The 22,653-nt window shown below is 40.8% G+C and overlaps 1 protein-coding gene across 2 annotated transcripts in view; it reads left to right on the top strand.

Moving 5' to 3' along the window:
• NRP1 (neuropilin 1) overlaps window positions 1-22,653 on the top strand; it is a 128,066-nt gene that overhangs the window by 86,121 nt on the left and 19,292 nt on the right. Inside the window, exons 8-12 of one of the 2 annotated variants that reach the window (XM_035130126.2) lie at window positions 5,780-5,938; window positions 9,390-9,534; window positions 11,103-11,437; window positions 16,794-16,938; window positions 18,790-18,873. In XM_035130126.2, coding sequence (XP_034986017.1) covers window positions 5,780-5,938; window positions 9,390-9,534; window positions 11,103-11,437; window positions 16,794-16,938; window positions 18,790-18,873 — 868 coding nt within the window. Of the gene's footprint in view, window positions 1-5,779; window positions 5,939-9,389; window positions 9,535-11,102; window positions 11,438-16,793; window positions 16,939-18,789; window positions 18,895-22,653 lie in introns of both variants that reach the window. The other variant, XM_035130125.2, reaches the window with a different exon arrangement.

Genomic DNA, 22,653 nt, shown 5'->3' with positions numbered 1-22,653 from the left:
TCATGATGGGCAGGTCAGGGCCAGAAAAAAAGGCACTGGTAGACGTTCTTCATCAGTAACTTCCCTCTTCAGGATCTTGAGGGGGGCATGGCACATGGTGGGATGTGAGCACCCTTGAATAGAACTCATCGCTACATGGAAAAGGTGATACCTTGATGAGAAAAAATGCTAGCTGACCACAAGCAGGAGAAGAATTATAATGGCCATCAGGATAATAATGTAGCATAGTGGTTGATTAGACACAGACCAGTGCTTGCTATCTAAGGAAATGACACAATTCTCTAAAAACATTGACTTTTCAACAAATAGGGGGTCAAATGACAGACTCAGCAGCTTTCCAAGTCACAAGACATGCTCACAAACAAAAAGCTTCCTGTTAATCAAACTCCAGCCCTTCATCTTCTGTTTTCTCAGGCAACAGAACAGACAGACCTACAGCGAGGGTGTTAAAAATGGTTGGTAACAACAACCGCTCCCTTGCCACAGCAGTCTCAGTGGACTATGTTTTATTGTGCATGACAGATTTTCATTTCTGAAATGAGTCCTTTGCAGTTATGGGCTTAGTTATGTTTGTATGTTTATAGGAAGCAGCAAGATTCATTTCATGGCCTGTGCGTCGCACACAGCTCTTTAACCAGCTGTTTTCGTTCTGTTTGCTACTTGATTTACTACACAGTAGCTAAACATGCTACTTTGTTCTCCTGCTGAAATTATTGCAAATGAAATATGAACACCAGACCTGCACAACTTAGTGACCCACCAAGCAGAGCATGCCCCACTGGACATGCATGGTAGCCTGCCAGGTGATCAGTGATTCTTTGCCCCAGCTTCCCAGTCCCTGCCAGGTAGAAGGTGGGGGTGGAGACAGGGAGCTTACTGAGCCCCTTGCATGGCTGATGGACTTTCTTTGGCCTGGTGAGAATGCAGGCCTAGTCCAATGTCATTCTGCTTGCAGAATTTAAGACAAAAGCTTAGCTGCAAAGATATATTTTTACCAGATGCCAGGCATCACTGTGGAAAATGGAGATACAATAGTTCTTTTGAATAAAGAGCCATCACCATCCAGTTTGCTTTCACTAGGCCCCTGTAGGAAGCCTGATGGAAAAAGCAGGAGCAATTCTTTTGTCTTTCATTTCCATCTTTTACCCGGGAGCAGGGAATACATGCTGCAGATGTTTGTTTTATTTCCAGTCCTGTACACAGTTGGTAGTTTTAGTACTTCTAGTACTAACTTGTGCTTGTAGTTCTCACTGTTATTGGTCCATTTATTTATTTATTTATTGTAAGTCCTGGCAGTACTTATTAGCGAAGGTCGTTTTAAAGGTAACATACTCAAGGTTTCTTGAAACGTCGTGTTAAGGATCTGTGGGTTGGTGCTCACTTAAATTTTGAATCCGGTGCTATGGAAAAGAGAGAAAACATTCAAGGAAATAAACTTGGGAAATAAACTCTTAAACTTGGAAATGAAGAATTAAGACATTTGAACTTTGCTGGCAGTTATAGTTACTAGTCCAGGTAATAGCCACAGAGGAATGCTAAATATTTTCTAAAACAGTATGGAAAAATATGTATAAAAATATTACTATAAAATATAACACAGAGACACAGCAAGGATGAAAATGCTTAAATAATGCTTTTGCGGGGGGAAGGGGCTAGGGTATTTGATGTTCAGCTTCAGATATACAGTCTTTCATCACCACATTCTTCCATTGTTCATCTTAATGCAAAACAGAAGTTCTCCCAACCAAAGTGTAGCATGGTCTGTAGAAGAAAGTGCAAGGGGGGATTAGAAGGGCTCTAAGGGCAGAGAAGGAGGAAACAGCTGTCAAGTAGTCATATTACTGTCACAACTGTAGATGGGCTCCCAGTGCCTGACAACGGGCAGGGAGAAACCTGATCCACCACATTTCCTTTCTGATGAAAGGTGAGCACATGCTGATGGTCACAGGTGAAGTCGAGGCAGAATCGTTACCCTAAAGAAATAGGTCAGCATCTAATAGAATGATGGCATAGTCCTTAAAGGTGATAGTTCCAGAAATTATTTCAGTAAGAAACTGTGTCTGATGACCAGAGTTATGTTGTTGTTGTTTAGTCGTTTAGTCATGTTCGACTCTTTGTGACCCCATGGACCAGAGCACGCCAGGCACTCCTGTCTTCCACTGCCTCCCGCAGTGAGTTAGCTTATACTCTTGATAGTTATACTCTTGATATATCCACCCACCAGTTTGGTTCGGTATACTCACACAAAACCTACACACTCCAAACAAACAACAGCAATCCCCAAACAGTCATAACACTCTTCTTTGTCTATAGCCACATCAAGGATTTGTAACGGTAGAAAGAAAGAAAAATGCATTGCTTGAGTACCTTGCATCAGAGTCCTAAAACGTTTACTCAGGAGTAAGACCTACTGAGTTCATTGGGACTTTCTGCAGCAAATGTTATCATTTACGTATTTACAGAGTGCCATCTATGTACATAGTGCTTTACAAGGAATGTCCAAGGGGATTACAATCTAAAGTAGACAGAGACACAACAGAGGAAAGCAGGAAATGGGGAAATGGGACCATTAGGTCCAGTTGTGACCGACTCTGGGGTTGCAGCGCTCATCTCGCTTTACTGGCCAAGGAAGCCGGCATACAACTTCCGGGTCATGTGGCCAGCTTGACTAAGCCGCTTCTGGCGAACCAGAGCAGCACATGGGAATGCTGTTTACCTTCCCGCCAGAGCGGTATCTATTTATCTACTTGCACTTGACGTGCTTTCAAACTGCTAGGTTGGCAGGAGTTGGGACCGAGCAACGGGAGCTCACCCCCTCGCAGGGATTCGAACCGCCGACCTTCTGATCAGCAAGCCCTAGGCCACCCGCGTCCCTTGATCAATCCCATGTATTTTGGTTTAATTCAGCCTTTTTCCAGCATAGATATTCTTGGGCTATAACTCCACGACCAGTATGGCCAATGATCAGGGATGGTGGAAATTGTAGTCCACCATCTACGGTTGAGGAAGGCTTGCTTTAGGCCCCTCCAAACTGGTGTGTTATTACGGGCATGTTCTGCAGCATGTTCTTGACACACCAATAGCACATTCGTGGTTGGATTTATTACACTTTAGTTTGCTCTGCAATGCTTTCCTAATGCTACCACATAACGGCTGTCGGGATGATAACAAAAGTAGGACACACACAAAAAGAACATTTGTGGTATAAAAAGTTGCGGGATATTCACTGATTGGAAGTGTAGCACTGTGCAAAACTTTTGCAAGTGCAAACAATATTTTATTTTATTTATTTTTTATTCATTAGATTTATATGCCATCCTTCATCACAAAATCTCAGGGCAGTTCACAGGACCACGCTCAGAATTAAGTATGGAATATTGTGACCACCTCAGTAGCATTCTGGCCACCAATAAGGCAGACATCTGGAGGGGCCCTTAGTTACAATAAGGTATAGTCATCAGGATGGTGGGGTGTGATAGTATATGCTTAGGAAAAGACTTTCCATATTGTTAACAAAAGCATATATAGGGGAAATAAATGCCAGTCAATGGAGAACCACCTCTTCCAAGGTGTTTTATTTTGTCATTTTTTTATGGTGGTCTAAATCATCTGCTTCAGTAATGCAGATTCTTAATTATTGTTACATTGTGGTAGTATGTCAGACAATTGGATCCTGTACAATCAGCCATTTCCCCTCCCATTTCTCAAAGCCTAAATTTTAACATAGGTTTTAATCTGTAGAACTCTCATAATGGACCATCGCTTGACTTCACTCAAAATGAAGCACTTGCTGATTATTTAAAGAGAGAGAGAAGGGGGAGAGAAAGATAAAAAAGGGAGAGGAGGAAAAAGCAGCCACATGAAAATCCCATTTAGAGGCAATTCAAATCAACTTTGAACAGTATGAGCTTGGGACCCTAATCATTTGAAAACTGAAGAGCTGTTTGAATTTTCTGAGAAAAGGATTTCATTTAAGTAACTCAGCGCTACATTCCCTTGGCCTTCTGGATTCTTGAGAGTCCTTCATCTTGGAATTGAATGTCATAACTGGACGTGACTCAAAAGTGCAGCGCTCTTCACAATCAGCAGCGTACAATTTGGAGAGCATTTCAACTTAAGTTGCGATTGCTCTGCACCATAATGCCGACATTCTCCCCATTAACCCTCAGATTGTTCTTTGGACCAAACAACACGTGACACTCTGTGACATGGTTCTCCCTCCCCCTCCCTTAATATTCTTTGAGGCTTTAACAGGGAGTAGAATAGCAGTAGAGGGGAGGGGTGATGAACTGTTTCTTACTTTTAATTTCTCCTCTACCCAGCTGTCCTACCTTTACTGTACTTTGGGATGTATGGCATATTTGCATACATATTTGCATAAATTTGTGGGAGTCTGTGTCTTTTCCCTATGGGTGAAAAAGTAATTGGTGGAGGAAAGCTTTTCACTTTAAAAAACCCAAACAAGTGGAGGATATCTGTTCCACCACCCTATTTTAAGAGTAAGAGTTTTCACTCCATAACTTCGCACAAGTCAACCTGCATATCACAGTTTCCCCCCACCTTCCAAATATACTGTTTTCTGTGTCTTGGGACTTCCACCTTCTAAGCGGATTATATTAGTTGTGCCTATCTAAATATCAGCCCTTCTGTCTTCAACAGGCCTTCCTTCACATTTTCCCTAAGCAAATGCAGGGTATGTTGATTTAACCCACCCATTCCACCCCACCCTTGCTTTTGGATATATGACATACTTCCAGGAAAAAGGATGCTTGTGGGACACTAGAGAGATACAATCTGTATCCTGCATGTTTCAAAAATAATTAAAAAGTCTCTGATGTACAAGAGGCATTTAGCAGAAGCAGAATCAAAGCACCCCAATGAATGTCTGGCTAGCATTTGGACAGAAACCTATTAAAAAGAGCTTCGTCGGGAACAAGTAGCAAGTCCTCAAATGCCATTTTAAGGGGAAGGAAAATACTTGATTTTGTGTGGAAATGGTTCTTTAGAAATTCCATTACTTAAGTGTAAAACCCTTGTGACAGCTCAAGCAAATGTTATCATGTACTTTGGTATATAGAGATAAGTACCATACTTGGTGATGCAATAATAGTGTGGCTTTCTCTCTCTCTCAAGCGACTGCCTTTGGGCCAAAAAACAGTGTGCAAATAAACCAAAGCATAACGTAGCAACTTATTTGACCCCTGTTCTAGTGAGGTTGGTGCATAACTATTAGTTCTGTATGATGAAGACAATACATGCAGAAGCTGGGATGCGAAGAGACCCTTACATTAGTACAAAGTGTTTTCATGCAAACATGATGCAGGACTTTCTGTTTTCGGAAGGTCCTTTGATGTTCACAGCAGTTGAGGGAAAGAAGAGGCTGTAAAGCACAGAAAGAAAACAGCAACTGTGCTTTCTAATTCTTCCTTGAAGTTCCTGTTTACATGCATGTGAAGCCATCAGGCACTCAGAGCAAAGATGGAGTGTTTGCTTGCATCTGTGCAGTGCTGAAATAAGTAATAAGTGTTGCATTCGCTTACACATACAAAAGTCTTGCTTATATGAAAGCAAAGCAGGGGGGGTGCTCTTGTTGTTGTCGACATACAGAAGGACCCCATGTTAGTTTCCACACAAAAGGAACATAAGCAAATTTGACCATTTCCCCCACATGCAGAGAGCACCTTTTTCCACTTTCACCCTAGTGTTCTGCCATACCACGCATGGAAAGAAATTGTTGGATCGGGTGTAAAACATAACAATCTATATTATTATTCTGCAGGTGGACTTGGGCCTTCTCCGCTTTGTTTCTGCCATCGGGACCCAGGGAGCCATCTCAAAAGAAACAAGGAAAGAATACTTTTTGAAAACATACCGAGTAGATACCAGCTCCAATGGAGAAGACTGGATTTCAGTCAAAGATGGAAATAATAAACCTTTGGTAAGGTTTTCATCTTCACAACACCCTCAACTGCTTGTGAATTTCTAGAGTGCTTATTAGTTGCAGTTACAGTGGTACCTTTGGTTACGAACGCTTCTGGTTACGAACGCTTCAGGTTACGAGCTCCACTAACCCAGAAGTAGCTGCTCCTGGTTGCAAACTTTGCCCCAGGATGTGAACAGAAAATGCACGCCAGAGGCCCCATTAGCGAACAGTTTCAACTTAAGAACAGACGTCCGGAACGAATTAAGTTCGTAACCAGATTGTATTTACCGTATGTTGTTGCTGCTGCTTAAATAACATATACAATGCTTGGAGTCAGACAATGCTACCCATATTGCTCTTTTTAGTAATTAATCAAAAACAGAGAGAAACTCTTAAGCTACGAAAGGGTTGGAATGACAGCATAGTGAAACATCCAAGGTTTCTTTTGCATTCTAATTTCAGAATTCCCCTTCCTCACAATAGTTTGTCCTTTTTTATTCCTGATGTATCACACATGGATAGACAATAGGCACATTTTAATCCAGTTAGTAAAAAAGTTCTGTTGCTGTAACATAAAAAACAGGAAAATCCACTGGATATTATTTGGCCAAAGTGAAGCACTTTAAGACCCAATTGACTACATGCATGCCTAAATATCTCACTGAAGTTGATAGAAGTTGCTGTGTTTTGTCTGGATTGCTGTACCCAATGTTTTTAGACTTTCCCAGTTTTGTTGTTGCTCAGAAATGTCAGTTGCCACTAAAATTCATGCCACAGCAATATTCCTTGTCCTTCCCAATAACCACTTGGGCCCACTTTCTAGCTTTCACCACCCATCACTTCAAGTAATGCTGTTTAACATTTAAGAAATGGCTGACCAACATTTTTAGGGCACTTTTGGATTTTTGAGAGTGACTGCTGTGGGCACCCCCCGCCACCGACTTCCCTTGAATCAGTCCCCCACCACCACCACCAAGAGACAGAACAAACGTGTTTGCATACACACTTTGCTGTTCAAAGAAACCTGAGTGAAAATAGGATCCAGTAGAATTAATCAGAGTCTTGAGAAGCACATGGAAGCTGGAAGAGGAAGTAGGAAAAGAGATTCACTCTTCCTATTTCCTCCTTCAGCTCCATATGCTTTTCAAGGGGGGAAACGTTAACTACCCTCACCACAACATACAAAAAAAGGCAGGGCGGGGGACTCAGAGACTCTGTGGGTGCTGGGGAAAGGCCTCAAGAGGACACAGGGAATCTGTGCTTCAGTGTGGAAACTTAAATGTGGAAACTGCCTCAGCTGCTCAGTTTTAGCAGGGAGAACGAAGTGATGGTTGCTGGTCTCAACGAAGTCTTACTAACCAATTTTACTGCTGGTTTTATATTGTCAGAAATGTGGAAGCAATTGTAAGGCATGGACTTACAACATAGTGGATGGACTTACAACTTAGGGGAGAGGGGAGAAGAGAAATGTTAATTGTGTGTTTCACAACTGAAGTAATACACATGCCCATCTAAAGGGGAACCCTCATAAGATCATTAAGTCCAGGATCTAAAATTACCTAGTTGCACCAATGGCCTTGACCTAAGGTGGGTTGTACCTGTGACTCCAACACTATTTTCTTTTCTATTGAAGTTTTGGTTTCTTTTTAGAAAGAGAGAAAAAGGGGTGACCAGATACAACACGAGATAGAGCTCATTTCATTTTAATAGCTGTGTAGAACAGAAAAATATATTCCGTTAGGTCTGGCTTCTCACCCATGTATGACAAGGTGTACCTGCAAAAACCTTCCTGTTTGCATACAACTATTACAAATATGGGTCCCTCAACTTCCTTTGCATTTGGTTGTCCTAATAAATAATGCCAAAAATGGGTGTATATGGTTAAAAGAGTGAGGTGGCTCCCATATTGCAATTCAGGATTAATGGTGCACCTTTGAGATGGAAATGCTAAAAACTGCTAAGCTATGGGTTCTCGGTCATCCTGGCAGCTCGCCTGTATGTTATCAGTTCAAGGACATAACTTTCACAAGCAAAGTTTGTTTTCTTTCAGGGGGCGGGGGGGGGGGAATCAAGGTGCTTGAGTTTAATGGAATCTGTTCCTAATCAAATCTCAAAACTTTTAAATATTCTGAAAGTTGTAACACCTTATTTTATACCTTGAAAAAAGAACTCCAGCATTGCACCATTGTGCCAAATGAATATTCTTTACTAGATATGATGTAGGTACCATGACATATTCTGCAAGGCTCATGAGTCAAAGCCCAAAATATCCCTCCCTGTTGCTATTTGTGCTTATAACATTCCTGAAGGTCTTGTGCCTCTTCTATTCTTCTATTCTTCCTTATCAGGCATAACAGATAAGAGCCTAATTGTTTTTTCCTATTTGACGTCTCATACTGAAAGGGAGCCAAACTCTACCACAGGCCTTGGCCTAGCTTTCCTGTGCAATTAATATTAATAAGTTAAACAGATGGTTGGTAGTAAATATAGTCAATGTTTGCAAGACATTCCTGCTGATCTTCTTCCATGGCCATTTCCTTCCCATTAAAAAAAGGAAGAGCATTTCTTAGCAAGACTACCGTATAATGAAAGAAACAGATGAGACATAAAAGATGCTACGTGGGCAATATTCAGTGTGTTATGGTCCTAATTGTCCAAGAAGAGAAAGGTTTAAATGTGATTTGTTCCATGATGGAGATGGAGAGCAAGAAAAGCACACAGGTTGATGACCTGGAGGTTTTTGATGAGATAGTCAACTTCCTTTGTTATAGTCTGCTCTGAGCAAAGGAAAAAACAGGAAAGTTGGGGGAAGGTGTAAGAAATTACTGTCCATAAAAGGAGAACTGCCTAAGATCTGTAGAGTGGAGGTTTGCATTGTTTAATGAAATGAGGAAATTAGTCACCTTCCTTGAGCTATGTCTCTGGATAATTTGTCTTTCCTATGGTATGGTTTTCCCAAATGGCTGCAACAGATGTATTATATATTTATATGGTGGTATTGTTTGTCTAGCTGGATGAGAGTGTCAAGGGAGAGTAGAATGAACATGTAGTGGTGGCAAACAAATCTAGAGCAATTCATGAAAGTTTTTTTTAAATATATATATATATTTCAGACTACTTAAACAATTATGCAAAATGGAATTATCCATAAGAGAAAATGGTTCCTTTATAACTTGTATAACTTGAAAGCTGCACTATTGGAAGGAAGTATGTGATGTTGAACTCAGTGGCTCCCCTCTAATAAGCATACTTAAACTCATTGGGTTTAAACAGCCCATACTCAATTATGGCTTTGATTTTTATCTAGGTAAACAGCGAGTCAGAGAAAGTCTTCCTTTATTCCTCTATCCCTTTCAGACTCTGTGAATGCTGCCCTTATTGTTATCAATCACTTTATTTATGGGCAAAGAAGACAAAGTTTTGAACATGTTTAAGAGAAATCACATTTCTTTGTCTCCTTCTGTAGGTGTTCATAGGGAACACCAACCCCACTGATGTTGCTTACAGACCATTTCCCAAGCCAATCCTGACTCGTTTTGTTCGCATCAAACCTGCAAGCTGGGAAACCGGGATATCACTAAGATTTGAAGTATATGGCTGTAAAATTACAGGTAAGGGTTAATTTTTTGTGTTTTATCTTCTTTAAAAAGAGAGAGAGAGAGCAGAATTTGGCATTAACTATTTCTGTTTTACAAATATCTGCAGACGAGGATATAAGTACAGTGGTGCCTCGCTAGACGGAATTAATTCGTTCCTCGGGGCAATTCGTGTAACGAATTTTTCATCTAGCGAGTCCCAGTTTCCCATAGGAATGCATTGAAACTTAATCAATGCGTTCCTATAGGCTCTGGGGGACTGGCGGCGGCATGCAACGGGGCTTCAGAGAAGGTCTCCGAAGCCCCGTCCGATGCCAGCTGTGTGCAAGGCGGTGGGGGGAGAAGCTCTTGCCTGCCTCCCCCGACACGGAGCGCAACTTCGGAGACCTCCGAAGTTGTGCTCTGTGCCGGCTGTGCGCGCTTCTCCCACCGCCGCCTCCCGCCTGCCTCCCCCGACACTTCTGGTTCGCCAGAAGCAGCTTTGTCACGCTGGCCGCATGACCTGGAAGCTGTACGCCGGCTCCCTCGGCCAATAATGCGAGATGAGCGCCGCAACCCCAGAGTCAGTCACGACTGGACCTAATGGTCAGGGGTCCCTTTACCTTTATGATTTTAATAGATCTCTTATATTTATATATAGTTTTAATTGTATTCATGTTTAATTGGTTTTTAAGGATTGTTTCCCCGCCCCCCGCCCCCCGGTGTTTTTAGCTGTCCCAATTTTATCTGTAAGCTTCCTTGAGTCCCTGTCAGGGGAAAAGGCGGGGGGGGGGGAATAAATACATAATAATAAGCAATCTCTTTTTAATTAAATATACTGTATATAGATTCCTATGTTTCAACACCATTCTGTGTTTCAAGACAAGCACATTTTTCTGACTTGATTTTTATGATACCAAATGAAACATCATTTATGAGGAAAAACAGAAGGAGAGAGAGAGAGAGAGAGAGAGAGAGAGAGAGAGAGAGAGAGAGAGAGAGAGAGAGAGAGATGGCTAGAGGTGGCAAAAATCGATTTAAAACAACCATAATGATATTCTTTATCATTCCTATTCTAATGAACTGCACAACGGCTATATTAATGGATACATTTAAGAATACTGAAAAGTTCACAATTAGAAGTTACTTTTTCCATTCAGAAATTAGATATATCTCTGGAAAAGAAAAGGCTCTTCATGGATTTTTGTGGTTTCCTGCAGGGAAGAATTTCTTCATGGTATTTTTTCTTCATTTTTCTCTGCATATTTTTTTTAAGGAAGTAAAACTTTGATTGGTCAGAGAATTAAATTACATGCATTTGAGGTATTATAAAATGGATAGAATATTCAGAGGGCTGTCCAGAATGAACCCTGCACTGAAACAGTACATATAGAGTATCTTGTGAAGTACATACTGTATATCCTTCAGATGTGGTGAGTGGAGTGAAAATTTAATAAAATGTAGTAAAGAGTCTGATCCATCAAAATCCCAGTTTGTCCATAATACAAGGGCAATAATACTGGTTCATTTACCATTTATAAGTCCTGTATGTATATGTATACATTATTGTTATTATCATTATTATTATTATTATTATTATTAAGATTATCCTTGCTCCGGCATGCTGGGTATGGTGTCTGGACTCATCACTGACTCTCAGATTACTGCATCAAATGAATTTGAGCGAAACTGGATCCCAGAAAATGTGCGTCTTATAACGAGCCGCGTTGGGTGGGCACTACCACCACCCGCCTCTCACACATACTCAAAGGAGTGGCTTCAAATAGACCTCAGTGAAGAGAAGATAGTGCGAGGCATAATTGTCCAGGGAGGCAAACACAGAGAAAACAAGGTCTTCATGAGAAAGTTCAAGATTGGATACAGCAACAATGGATCGGACTGGAAATGGATTATGGATGCCAGCAAGAGGAAGGCCAAGGTGAGGTTATAATCAACATGTGGCAAGGAAGAGTAATGTGTAGCTCGGTGGTTGAGCACACTCTTTGAATGCTGAAGGTCCCCAGTTCAAACCCTAGCTTCTCCCATTAAAACATATCAGGTAGCAGGTAATGGTACAAACCCAAGGGTCCAGTCCTAATTCCACTTTCCTGAAATAAGCCCATCAACAGAACTAGCTCCTGAGGAGGGATTCAGAGTAAATTGGGATAGTTCAGTTGGTAGAGCATGAGACTCTCAGGTTCATGGGTTCAAGCCCCACATTCTGCAAAAGATTCCTGAACTGCAGTGAGTTGGACTAGATTAATATTGTGGTTCTAGGACTCTATGAAATTAAATTCAGTTCACATTTAAAGGCAGACTTACCTAATTCACACTTCATAAAAACTGAAACACAGCAGTTTCTCAAAAATTGCAGTTTTCCAGATTTTGAAATTAAAGGAGAGTCTTTCAAAAAATGTGTATATTAGACAAAATTGCATGTAAAATGTTATAGTAAGTAATAACAGTATACACACTCAAAAAACAAATGGTTTTCCAAACAAAAATATAGGGATATTAGACAATAAATAGCTGGTTCCAGTGAAAAGGACTTGCTGCTATATTTGTCAAGCTTAAATGAATATGAATGTCAGCCACTTGTACATGGGCCTGCATGTACAGATTCATCCCATATTTGTAAAGTCAGAGATTCTATTAAGCTGTCCACTTTTACAGCCAACCACCCTGCCTGGATGACAGACCCATGGTTGCCCAATGAGCTACATGGCTAAGGGTGGATTTGAACCCTGATCTCCCAGGCCCCAGGCCAATACCCTAACCACTACACCACAATGGCTGTTATAAACAGGTGCAGCTATTTTCTTCCCCATTTCTCTTGCGAATGAGTGCAAAAGTGAGCCTGTTTCCAAATGGCCTTGATACTGCAAGTATGAAGAGTAAATGAATCCCAACAATGAGATCTAACCACTTATTTTTGTTTTTAAAAAACACATGTTGTTTTCACATATTCTTACAAACCCTTGGGGAAGAAAATAGAGCAGCATATGTTTTTGATGTGACATACCTTATGCTGCACAACCTCCTGGTTCTAAATTCAAGGTAGTTGCCATAACTGTCAAAACCGGCAGCCTTTGACAAAAATGAATGCTGGCAAACACATTAAGTCCACCTAGAGTTTTCATTTCATACAGTAAATAAGCTTCAGAGATTAGCACTTCCTTAAAAAAAAAAAAAAGCCCATGTTGTACAACATGCATAATCCTACTAAAATATTCAACACATTTAATAATGTTTCTTTCATGATGGAAAAAATGTATTATATAGGAATTTGATAAATTCCTAGGATTTAGGAGGCTGGTGGATTTTCAAACAGGACCAAGGTGTTTTGAAAACGTTAATCAAGCTTGACTGTATGCAATAGTAACCACTGATTAAAAGCAATAAATTAAAAGCAGCTCTGTTTCTTGAAATGAAACACAGTTTAATCACTGCCCTGTTGGAAGAAGGAAGCATTGTATGCTAGAGTGGGGGGCCAACACATTTTGCAGCACCAAGAAACTGCGCTGCACAAATTATTCAATAATTCTTTTATCCCACTTTCCTATAGAAGATATTCAGATGAGGCAAGATAACAACAATGCAGTATAAAACAGCCAAAGAAACAAGCATATTGTAACATAAAATAATCAACAATTTGTATGCCTGCATAAAAATATACTCAACAAACCAAATTCTATATACTGTACAGCATTCAATCAGCCACAAAGCTCCTGTTGCAAAAAGTGGGTCTTAAACAGACCTCCAGAAAACCAGCAAGGATCAAGCCAAACAGGCTGCTACCCCTGGGAGGGCACCAATCTGCAATCTAAGGGGGGAACGACATCTCTTATAGGAGAGGCAGGCCAAACACCTGACAGTGGCAGACTCGGAACAGAGCCTGCTGGTGTTGATGATAATACTTCAGCGGGGAGTATTAGCAAGGGGAGGGAGGGAGGAGGAGATTGCCACTATTGGTACAAATGTCTCAACCATCCCATTTCTGATAATCTGGAACTACCTTAAAAATCTTCTTTTGGAGGGCATCTCAGGAACCCACATTTTATTGGGGAAGAGCTGTAGCTCAGTGGTAGAACACCTCTTGCACTCAGAATGTCCCATGGCCACTACCACTCAAAATAGACCAACCTAGTGCCCTCCAGATGTTTCGGACTACAGTTCCTTTCATCCCTGACCTTTGGCCATGCTGATGGGGGGGGCGGTGGAAGTGGTTGTCCAGAATATCTGGATAGCTGGAGTAGACAATCCTGGACTACATTGGACTAATGGTCTGAGTATCACTGTGCACTTTCCTTTTTCCTGTTGAAAATGCATTTCTGTTTCCCTGAAGCAACCCAATAAACCTGGTAGTAGATGAAATAATAGTATCTTTCCTCTCTTCACCCCATTCTGAAAAGACTTGTGCATGTGAATGAACAGTCATAATTAAATCACAGATAGGTCTAGACTACACATATGACACAAGACAATGATTCAGTATAATTAGGATTCAAGGGACCATTAAATGTCTATTGAATTCTATGCCTGTGTGTCAGTACATTGTTCTGAAACCTTTTATAGAAAGTTTCCATTATTATATATTGCTATTTAAACGACAATTAAGGCTGGATCCCATAGCTAAAACTGCATGTGCATGCACTGTAAATAACATAGACCCTCTCATTTAGCTCGGTGCTTTTATGATGCTTGAAACAAAATGCAACCGTAAAATAAATCCTAATAACTATGAATTAATTAGATATAAATTGCCACACCCTCCCAATCCTCTTTAATGAGATGTATTTACTGACTGCTCTGAGTACACTAGTCATATATAATAACAGTGAACTATGTACTTATCAGATAATAGCAAAGTCAGCTTTTTGAATGCTACTCCTTATGTAGCCTTAATGGCACCATCCACACACACAAAAAGAGTTCTCAGGGGAATTGCAAGATTTGCAGAAGCACCGGGGGGGGGGGGAATGTGGTATGGAAAAATGACAATGGGATAAAGGACCCCAAACTGTCCCAATGCGGTCTGAGTATATAGTCAGTGGTGGTCACAGAATGCCATCTTTTGGGGAGGGCAAAACACAGAAAACTGAAGATGAGGGGGGGAATGAAAGGAATTTTCCTGGAAGAAGGCACAACTGATTGGCTGGAATCCAGGACAAAAGGACTACACACATTTTGTCGCAGGTCCCACTTGTTGATTCCTTTTCCTGTATATTCCTATTATCCAGGATGTGAAGAAAGAACAGGGTTTGGGTGATCTCCCCCCCCCCCACCTCACACATACACTACTTTCTGGGCTCCTCTGTTTTATCAGCTTCTGGGTCATCTAGGAGGAATGTCCTGCTCTATTTTGAGTGCTGTTTTCCTCCCTAAAAGAATTTAGTATCTTGACAGCTTGTTATCAAAATATGGTGGGGAAGAAGGAAGACTAAAGGCTGGGAATTCCCTAAAACGCCACTATAATCTTCACACTGGATTCCAAACGAGAGTGTAATTGTAATTGTGCTCTTTTCTCTGTGTCTCCGTGCATCTTTTCCTTCTAAGGAACCCGTGGTTTTTACAGGACCAGAATTTGGAATTCGGCATAATGCTTTCAGGATTAGGACAATAATTTTAAGAAGATCCCCAACATTAGGTTTATGGGTCAGATATAAGTTACATTTTCCAACTTGTATATATTTTGTAATGTATGGAAAGCGGCGTGGTCATTTCTGCTGTGGGTACACAGTACAAGCAGCCACCAAATTTGTGTACTTATGCTGGAAGATTAACTTGCACTGTCCATTCATGCTGGTTCCTATTTGGAGATTCATCTTCATGTTGGAAAAAGTAGCGTGCTAAATAGTGCCATAAGCCAGCCACTTGGATACCGTTGTGTCAGGATTATAACGCACATGCTGCATTTTTCGCTCCATAAGACGCACCTGGCCAAGTGCGTCTTATGGAGTGAACAATACGGTAAGTAAATCAGCACATGGACCAGATTTATTGAGTGAAGACACTCCACTCCAACCACTGCCAGAAACATGTAGCACTGGACTGTGGAGCCCATACAGCATCAAGCCAATCCATAGATAAGCGTTCCCATGGAAAACACCTCCAGACAGAAGCATTTCTGGTAAAGTGGCCTCCATGTGGCTGCCACAATATATGCAGTAGACAGAAGTGATCAAGGTAGAAATACAGCAAGGTTAAAAACAGGCTAGACGATTGAAACAAGAAAATACGGTTGACTTCCTAATTATGACATTTTCACCGACTCATATAAAAGACTCCTTTCATTTTCCACCTCTCTCCAAATTACATTGCACACAAAAGCAACATTGTACAAAGCCAAATGTTAATATTTTCTCGGTTATATTATCCACTACAGTGTTCTGTTGTGGGAGACCTCACATCTGATGAAGGAAAGCCCATGAGCTTTTCTTCTCTATAACAAAAACAATGATTAGCAATCTGTAACATTCACCTTTGGAATTCTTTCTGTCTTCACAGTAACAAGAGCACTTGCATCCACAAGTTCATTGATTTTAAATGAACTTTTTGAAGAGTTATTGCACAAATTAAGTGTGGCTTTAGACAACTTCTGTTCTGTCAAGATCTGTATTATTGATACAGTATAACAGAACTCACTGGTGTCCAAATAAACTCTTTATCCAGTTTCTCATACATCCTCATGATGTCTACCACATCTAAGTTAGCAAGCATGTCAGCCATTAGCCTTTCCTAGGATTAGTTCCAGGCCCGGCTTTAGGTGCAGTCCTGGTGGCGCGGGGTGCCGGGCTGGCAGGGGGGGCGCTGCACGGCGAAGCGCCAGAGACGGCCCTAATTAGTTTTAAAGTAATCTGCCTCGTAGGCACTGCTTCTAAAGTTTAATTTGTACACTTACAATATAACTATAATTTGTGAGCCTCTGGGCAAGTGGAGAAAAGCGCAGTTGAAGTTTCTCTGTTGAAGAGGTGTCTTATCATAGCTACACAGTCCCAGAACATAAACCAGAGTGAATCCCCCTCCTCCGAAGTCATCTATGTAAATTTCAGGTGTGAGTCTCATTTAAAAAAAATCTTCTGATGTGCTAATCCTGACAGATTGATTTCTGGGAACACTTTCACTTCTACCCCTTCCCATTTTTGAATGCAGAGTCAGCCACTTGAAAAAATGTTTAGGATTTGGGCTACCTTTTGACTTTCTCAAATGCTAGAAGCATGAAAAATCTCAGCTGGCTAAAAATGAAATTTCTCTTGTGATTATTAAACGGTATTCCTGTGTGGTTTTGTGTGTAGGTTTTTGAAGGCAACACAAACTATGACACCCCTGAACTCCGTACCTTTGAGCCTATAACAACCAGATTCATCCGTGTCTACCCTGAAAGAGCCACCCACGGTGGATTGGGGCTGAGGATGGAACTATTGGGCTGCGAAATTGAAGGTAATTGCACAGCCTAAGATTAATATGTTGCATTAATTATTCTTTTTTCCCGCATACAGTCCTGCTTATGCTACTGCGGAGTGAGAAATGTTTGATCTCTTTCTTTTCTTTTTTTCTCTTTCTTCTCCATTAGCTAGTTACAGGTAGGTAGCTGTGTTGGTCTGACGTAGTCGAAACAAAAAATAAAATAAAATTCCTTCCAGTAGCACCTTAGAGACCAACTAAGTTTGTCATAGGTATGAGCTTTCGTGTGCATTGGTGTATGAGCACACGAAATACACCAATACATACATAGGTATACATAGGCATGAGCACACGAAAGCTCATACCTATGACAAACTTAGTTGGTCTCTAAGGTGGTACTGGAAAGAATTTTTTTTATATTCTTCATTAGCTGTTAATGTTAATACAGTCATACCTCGTTTTCCGTTTGCTGCTGGTTGAGTACTTTCGAGTTAAGTACTTGGAGAACCCAGAAGTGTTTACTTCCGGGTTCTGCCACGCACAGAAGCGTTCTGCGCAGAAGCGTTCTGCGCGCTTCATACATGCACAGAAGCGCTCTATTGGCACTTCGCACATGTGCTCTATCGCTGCTCTGGATATGTACTTTTTGGGGTGCAGATGGCATCCCAGAATGGATCAGGTACGTATCCAAAGGTAATATTGTGCTTTGCAACGGTAGTTAGGCTTTTAATTCCCTACCCTACCTTAGCATCCTTATAATCTTTGTTAGAGAAGATGTAACGCTGAAGATCGCAACAGCAAAACAAGGGGGACAAATAATTTATTTCATCCTTTTTGTTCAAATCCACTGGGGCTTATTTCTGAGCAAACTTCTCAGGAACTGGCAGTTCTAATGTGAAGCAGCCTTGGTGCAAATTGAAGCAGGGCAGCCTTTATTCCAGATTAGCTAGTCCAGAACTCATTTGTCTCTGGCTGCACCCATCACCTGCTTCTACCCTGACTATCACCAGCATGTGGTACCCAACAGAATCCCCCAAGGGAATGAATTAATAGATCATTTTGCACATGATGCACAGTCCACAAAAGGCCAAAACTCATGCAGATCCTCCATATCTTCCTCTAGTTCAAGGTATTTTGCTTTATTTGAAAACAGTATCAATCTTTTCTCATTATACATATAGGTTATAGAAATGTCTTTGCCATGACAACTCACTTGGGAAACTAAGGAGAGCAGAACTTTAAAAAAGCAGTTTAATGTGACACGAAGAACTGCTTTTCGAAGGGGAAAATGCTTTTTTTTTTAAAAAAAAAAATCCTTTTGCATGACCCTCACTAGCTCTTTATATACTGACCAATATGTATGAATAATCAACAGGAGGACCAGGAGGACCATCTAAGAGCAAACAGCTTGTGTACACACTATCAGAGGCCTAATTCTGAAGGTCCCTGTGTAGATAGGGGCCTTCTGTTGGTCACATGGCATTTCTTCTCCACCCATTAATTCAGAGTTTCATGTAAATAGTGGGGCTACATAAAATGCCATCTACTGGAGAATAGAAAACCTCTTTCACACAGAGAATTCTGTAGGTACAACACACCCCACCTTCCACCCCCAAGTGAGTTCAGTTTCAGGTGGGGGTCAGTTGCTTCCAAATCTGCATCTTGAAAGCATATTATTTGACTTGACAATATTATTCTTGGCCTTCAGTTAGACAGTACACTACAGACCGTGTTAAGGGCAGGATATGGGAAAATGATAAATAAAGAGATGTTTTCTGTATGAAATGAATGGTCTTTGTTCATCACAGAATCTCATGCTTGTGGGCTGAAATGCTAACAAGTCTCAGAGTATGTTTTAACCAAGCCATGTTGGCTTATTTATTTCAGTACCTACCTCTGTCCCAACCACTCCTGACGGCAACCTTGTGGATGAGTGTGATGATGATCAAGCAAACTGCCACAGCGGAACAGGTGATGACTTCCAGTTGACAGGTGCAGAAACCATCCACATTCCATTGCAACGCCATTTTTTGTTCAGTCCAATCCCAGTTGCAATGTTTGCTTTGCCTCTATCACTCACAATAAGAAAGCATGACACGTCCATGACTTTTTTTGTTGGGCAAGCATTGCCACAACTTACATATATTCATTTTTAATGTGCATGACCATTTAAGGAACCTGGAGTGGATCAGTCACTAGTCTTTTAACCAATGAAACCATTAATTAATTGATCCAATTCAGATCTGTTTTCCAAGGTTTAAATCTTTCTTCCTTTTTGAGATAATGAAGTATGTATCTAATAAACATATGGTTCAGTAAATAAAATCTAACACTCATTTCTGGGTTGTATGTGACCTTAAGTACAGCAATGTATAAAGGTGGCATACAAGTTAAAAACAAAATGAAAATAGGAACGAAAAAGCTACCTTTAAACCATCGCAGAAATAGCTTCCAAAGAAAACCCAAGTTAAAAGTTAGTTAAGAGAGTTAAAATTGACTTCCATGGCTTAATCAACTAAACTTTTAGTTGATTAATCTACCAATTTAACCAATTACAGCTTGCAAGCCTAATGAAAATCTAGGGTCTTTTAAATGTATTTGTTTATTTAAAGTATGATTTCCACCAGGTGATATTTTAACACAGATGTAGACTAATCAGTTATCATTTAACTGTCCTTTTCCAAAGAGTTGTTGGATAGGTAAGTATAATCTTAGAGCTAAGGTGCATCTTGTCTTAAGATAGAGTTTCATTACAACCTGGGGAGATTTCTGTCAGTTTCCATTTAGCAATGAGGTCATTTAGGACTAGGGGCAAGGAAAGTCTTCTTCTATATCATTAGCATACACAATTTTGCCTAAACTGAAACTCAGTGGTGGTCTACCCTTCTTACTTCTTCAAAGTCGCACCTAAGTCTGCACAGTACTGTTAAGCGCTAGCAAGGAAAAAGAAGCTGTAGAGAGCAAAAGTCTCCCATGGGTTCACTTTTATGAAGACCAGAGTGTATCTGTTTCTTTTATATACCATAATTAGGCTGGTTTATGTAGCTGTTTGGAACTCTCTTCTCCCATAAGGCTATATGTCTGATCTGCTGGATAGGGCCTATGTTAGCCAGAGCTAGATACCTACAAATAAGTGGCCTCATTTCCCTCCTTCTACAAGTTACTGCATGATCGCTCCCTTATGAGCTGGAGAGCTAAACATTTATTGTTTCCTACATAGCAATGCAGCTTGCATAGCTCCGTTTCCAAGACAGTTAAAATCTGGCAGTGCATACTCGGAGGACTTTAGATAACCTTAGCCAGGTAGCAAACAGTTGTTTAGGGACTTGGGATGGGTTTTAGTTTCCCCTTCAGTCAGCAATTAAATGGTGGGAGGGACCCTACTAAAGCTAATGAAAAAAATGCCTACAAAAGCAAATACACTCATTATTTAGGTGTTTGCCTCATTCCGAACCTCACATTTCCCCTGGAAATAATTACTAAAAACAGTGTAGTCTTTCTATATATTATACACATACCCTGCACGGTTGTAGTGCAATACTAGTGCATGCTTTTCACATTACAATTTCTCAGGCTGCCTTTGCTTCTTCTTATGTAAGTCAAATGTAACAAAATACCCTTCAAAAAAGCTGCAAAATTGCTTAGAAGTTCAGCAAGCTCTCAGCATTGAAAAACGCCCCCTTGCCTCTGGCCTGGCCTTTCTAACTACAGAAGCCTGCACACAGCTTCAGTGCTATGAGATGGAAATTACGGCATAGTCTTTGAATAGTATTCCATAGGAGACTCTTAAGATAAAGGACCACATATACCCCACCCCATGGGTAATACTGCCACATCCCAAAGCCACATCTCTTATCCATTCAACCCAAATCCAGATTTGCCACTAAGACAAACCAATGGGGGGAAAAAATGTATGAACAAGCTGGTTTCCAAACTTCCCATTGATCTTGCCTTTCTGTTATTCCACTTCATTGAGTTGCTTTCCATCTGGTTTCAAGGCATTAAGAGACCGGAAAAAACACTGGGCTGGTTCAACATCCCTCTCCCCCCCCCCCAGCCAACCAACTTATTCCGTATCTGGTATTTTCCTCTTTGCAGAGGAATGCAATCACTCCCCACCTGACCCCTCTGCCTCTCAGGACCGAAGCAGACGTGTGTTTGCTCACTGGTTTGACTATAAAGAAGTGGAATGAAGAGGTCTACTTTTATCCCTAAATGGAGTGGGCCACAGACAGGAGTGCCCCTCACCTTACACTTCTACATTCTGCTGCTTTTATCTGCCCCCTCCCACCCAGTGAAACAGCTGGGGGGAGAGCCTCCAAGCAGCAGAACCTGGGTCAGTGTCTGGGGGCAGCATGGTTAGCTCCCTGTCATGGGCCTAGGGATCAGATGGGCCCATCAGTGATCCTGCCGACCCCACTGCCGCCAGTGCTTTGACCCCTGCTGCCATCAGAGCCGTTGTACAGCTGCTCTGCTGCTGCTGCTGCTGCTTGCTTCCACTCCCAGGCACTTTCGTGTTCTGTACCCATCAGACCTAATGGTGTATATGGAAGGGAGATCAAAACTCATAGCTCATAGCTCAATACTTTGTGACTAATGGTCCATCATATTTTAAAACCAGGATAATAAAGTCAATAGTATTTCACGTTACTATTAAATTGATATTTTTATTATTATTACTTCGGTTACTATTATTAGAAACCTACAAGGAAAAGTAAACAAATCATTGCATTATTAAATCTAGTAAACTGATTGATTGATAGTAACCTAATCATTACATTGATAAATAAATCTGTGTGTAGTGCAATAGAAGTAGATGAATTTATGTGATAGAATACAGGTGCAAGCTTTAAAACAGTATTACTCTAGGGCAGTTGAGTATCTTTGTACATTTTGCTGCCTACAAAGGGTTTGGGACCAACAAAGAGTGCTCCTCTTGCTTTTTTATTTCTTTAATATGGAGAGTTTACGAATTATGCTCTTAGGGTTCTATTAATTGCACACAACCCAGAAAGCCTAATTGCCCAAGTGCATCAAAATAAACTTGCCTAAGTTGTATAATTGCAACTGCACTTTAAGCTAATTGCTACTTTTACCAGGCCGATAAAAATTTTCAGTTAATAAAGGCAAACATTTGTAATGCATGCATATTTTATCCTATATATATCTTGCATGTCTGACTTGCACCTTCACCACTCACTCTGTATTGCTCTTTCCTTGGCATGAAAGTATTATAGCTTCATTAAACCTCATCATAATCATTATAGCACTTTAAATGTTTCCCTGCAGCGATAGGAGGAAGGCTTGGTTGATCGTAATCAGTGGCTTATTGCTTGATACATTTGGTCATGACTTTTCTCCCCCTTTTTTTCAAAGCCTTTATCTATATGCTTAGAAGAAGAAGAAATACATTTCTTACATGATAAAGTAATCATGGACTTCAAGAATTTCACTAGGATGGTTAATTATACGAACACGTTCTAGTGATAGGATACTGGTAAATTATCTAATTGTCCCCTGAACACTTATTTTTGGAAGAACTGAGTTAGAATACACAGCAACAACCATGGACCACTCTCTAATTGACCCATGTGGAATCATGTAAATATCTATTGCATGTGAAATGTCCACCTTGCAAGACCATCACTCACAACTGCACCAGTCATTTGTCTTCTGTTGTGATCTGTTGCTAAGGGAAGAGTGGGACATATTACCTTCCTAAGACTTTTCATGCCCCACAAACACACCCAT

This window comes from Zootoca vivipara, chromosome 12 (genome assembly GCF_963506605.1).
Source record: "Zootoca vivipara chromosome 12, rZooViv1.1, whole genome shotgun sequence".
Classification (NCBI taxonomy): domain Eukaryota; kingdom Metazoa; phylum Chordata; class Lepidosauria; order Squamata; family Lacertidae; genus Zootoca; species Zootoca vivipara.
The sequence above is the reverse complement of the archived record's forward strand: the minus strand, read 5'-3'. Positions and strand labels throughout refer to the sequence as shown.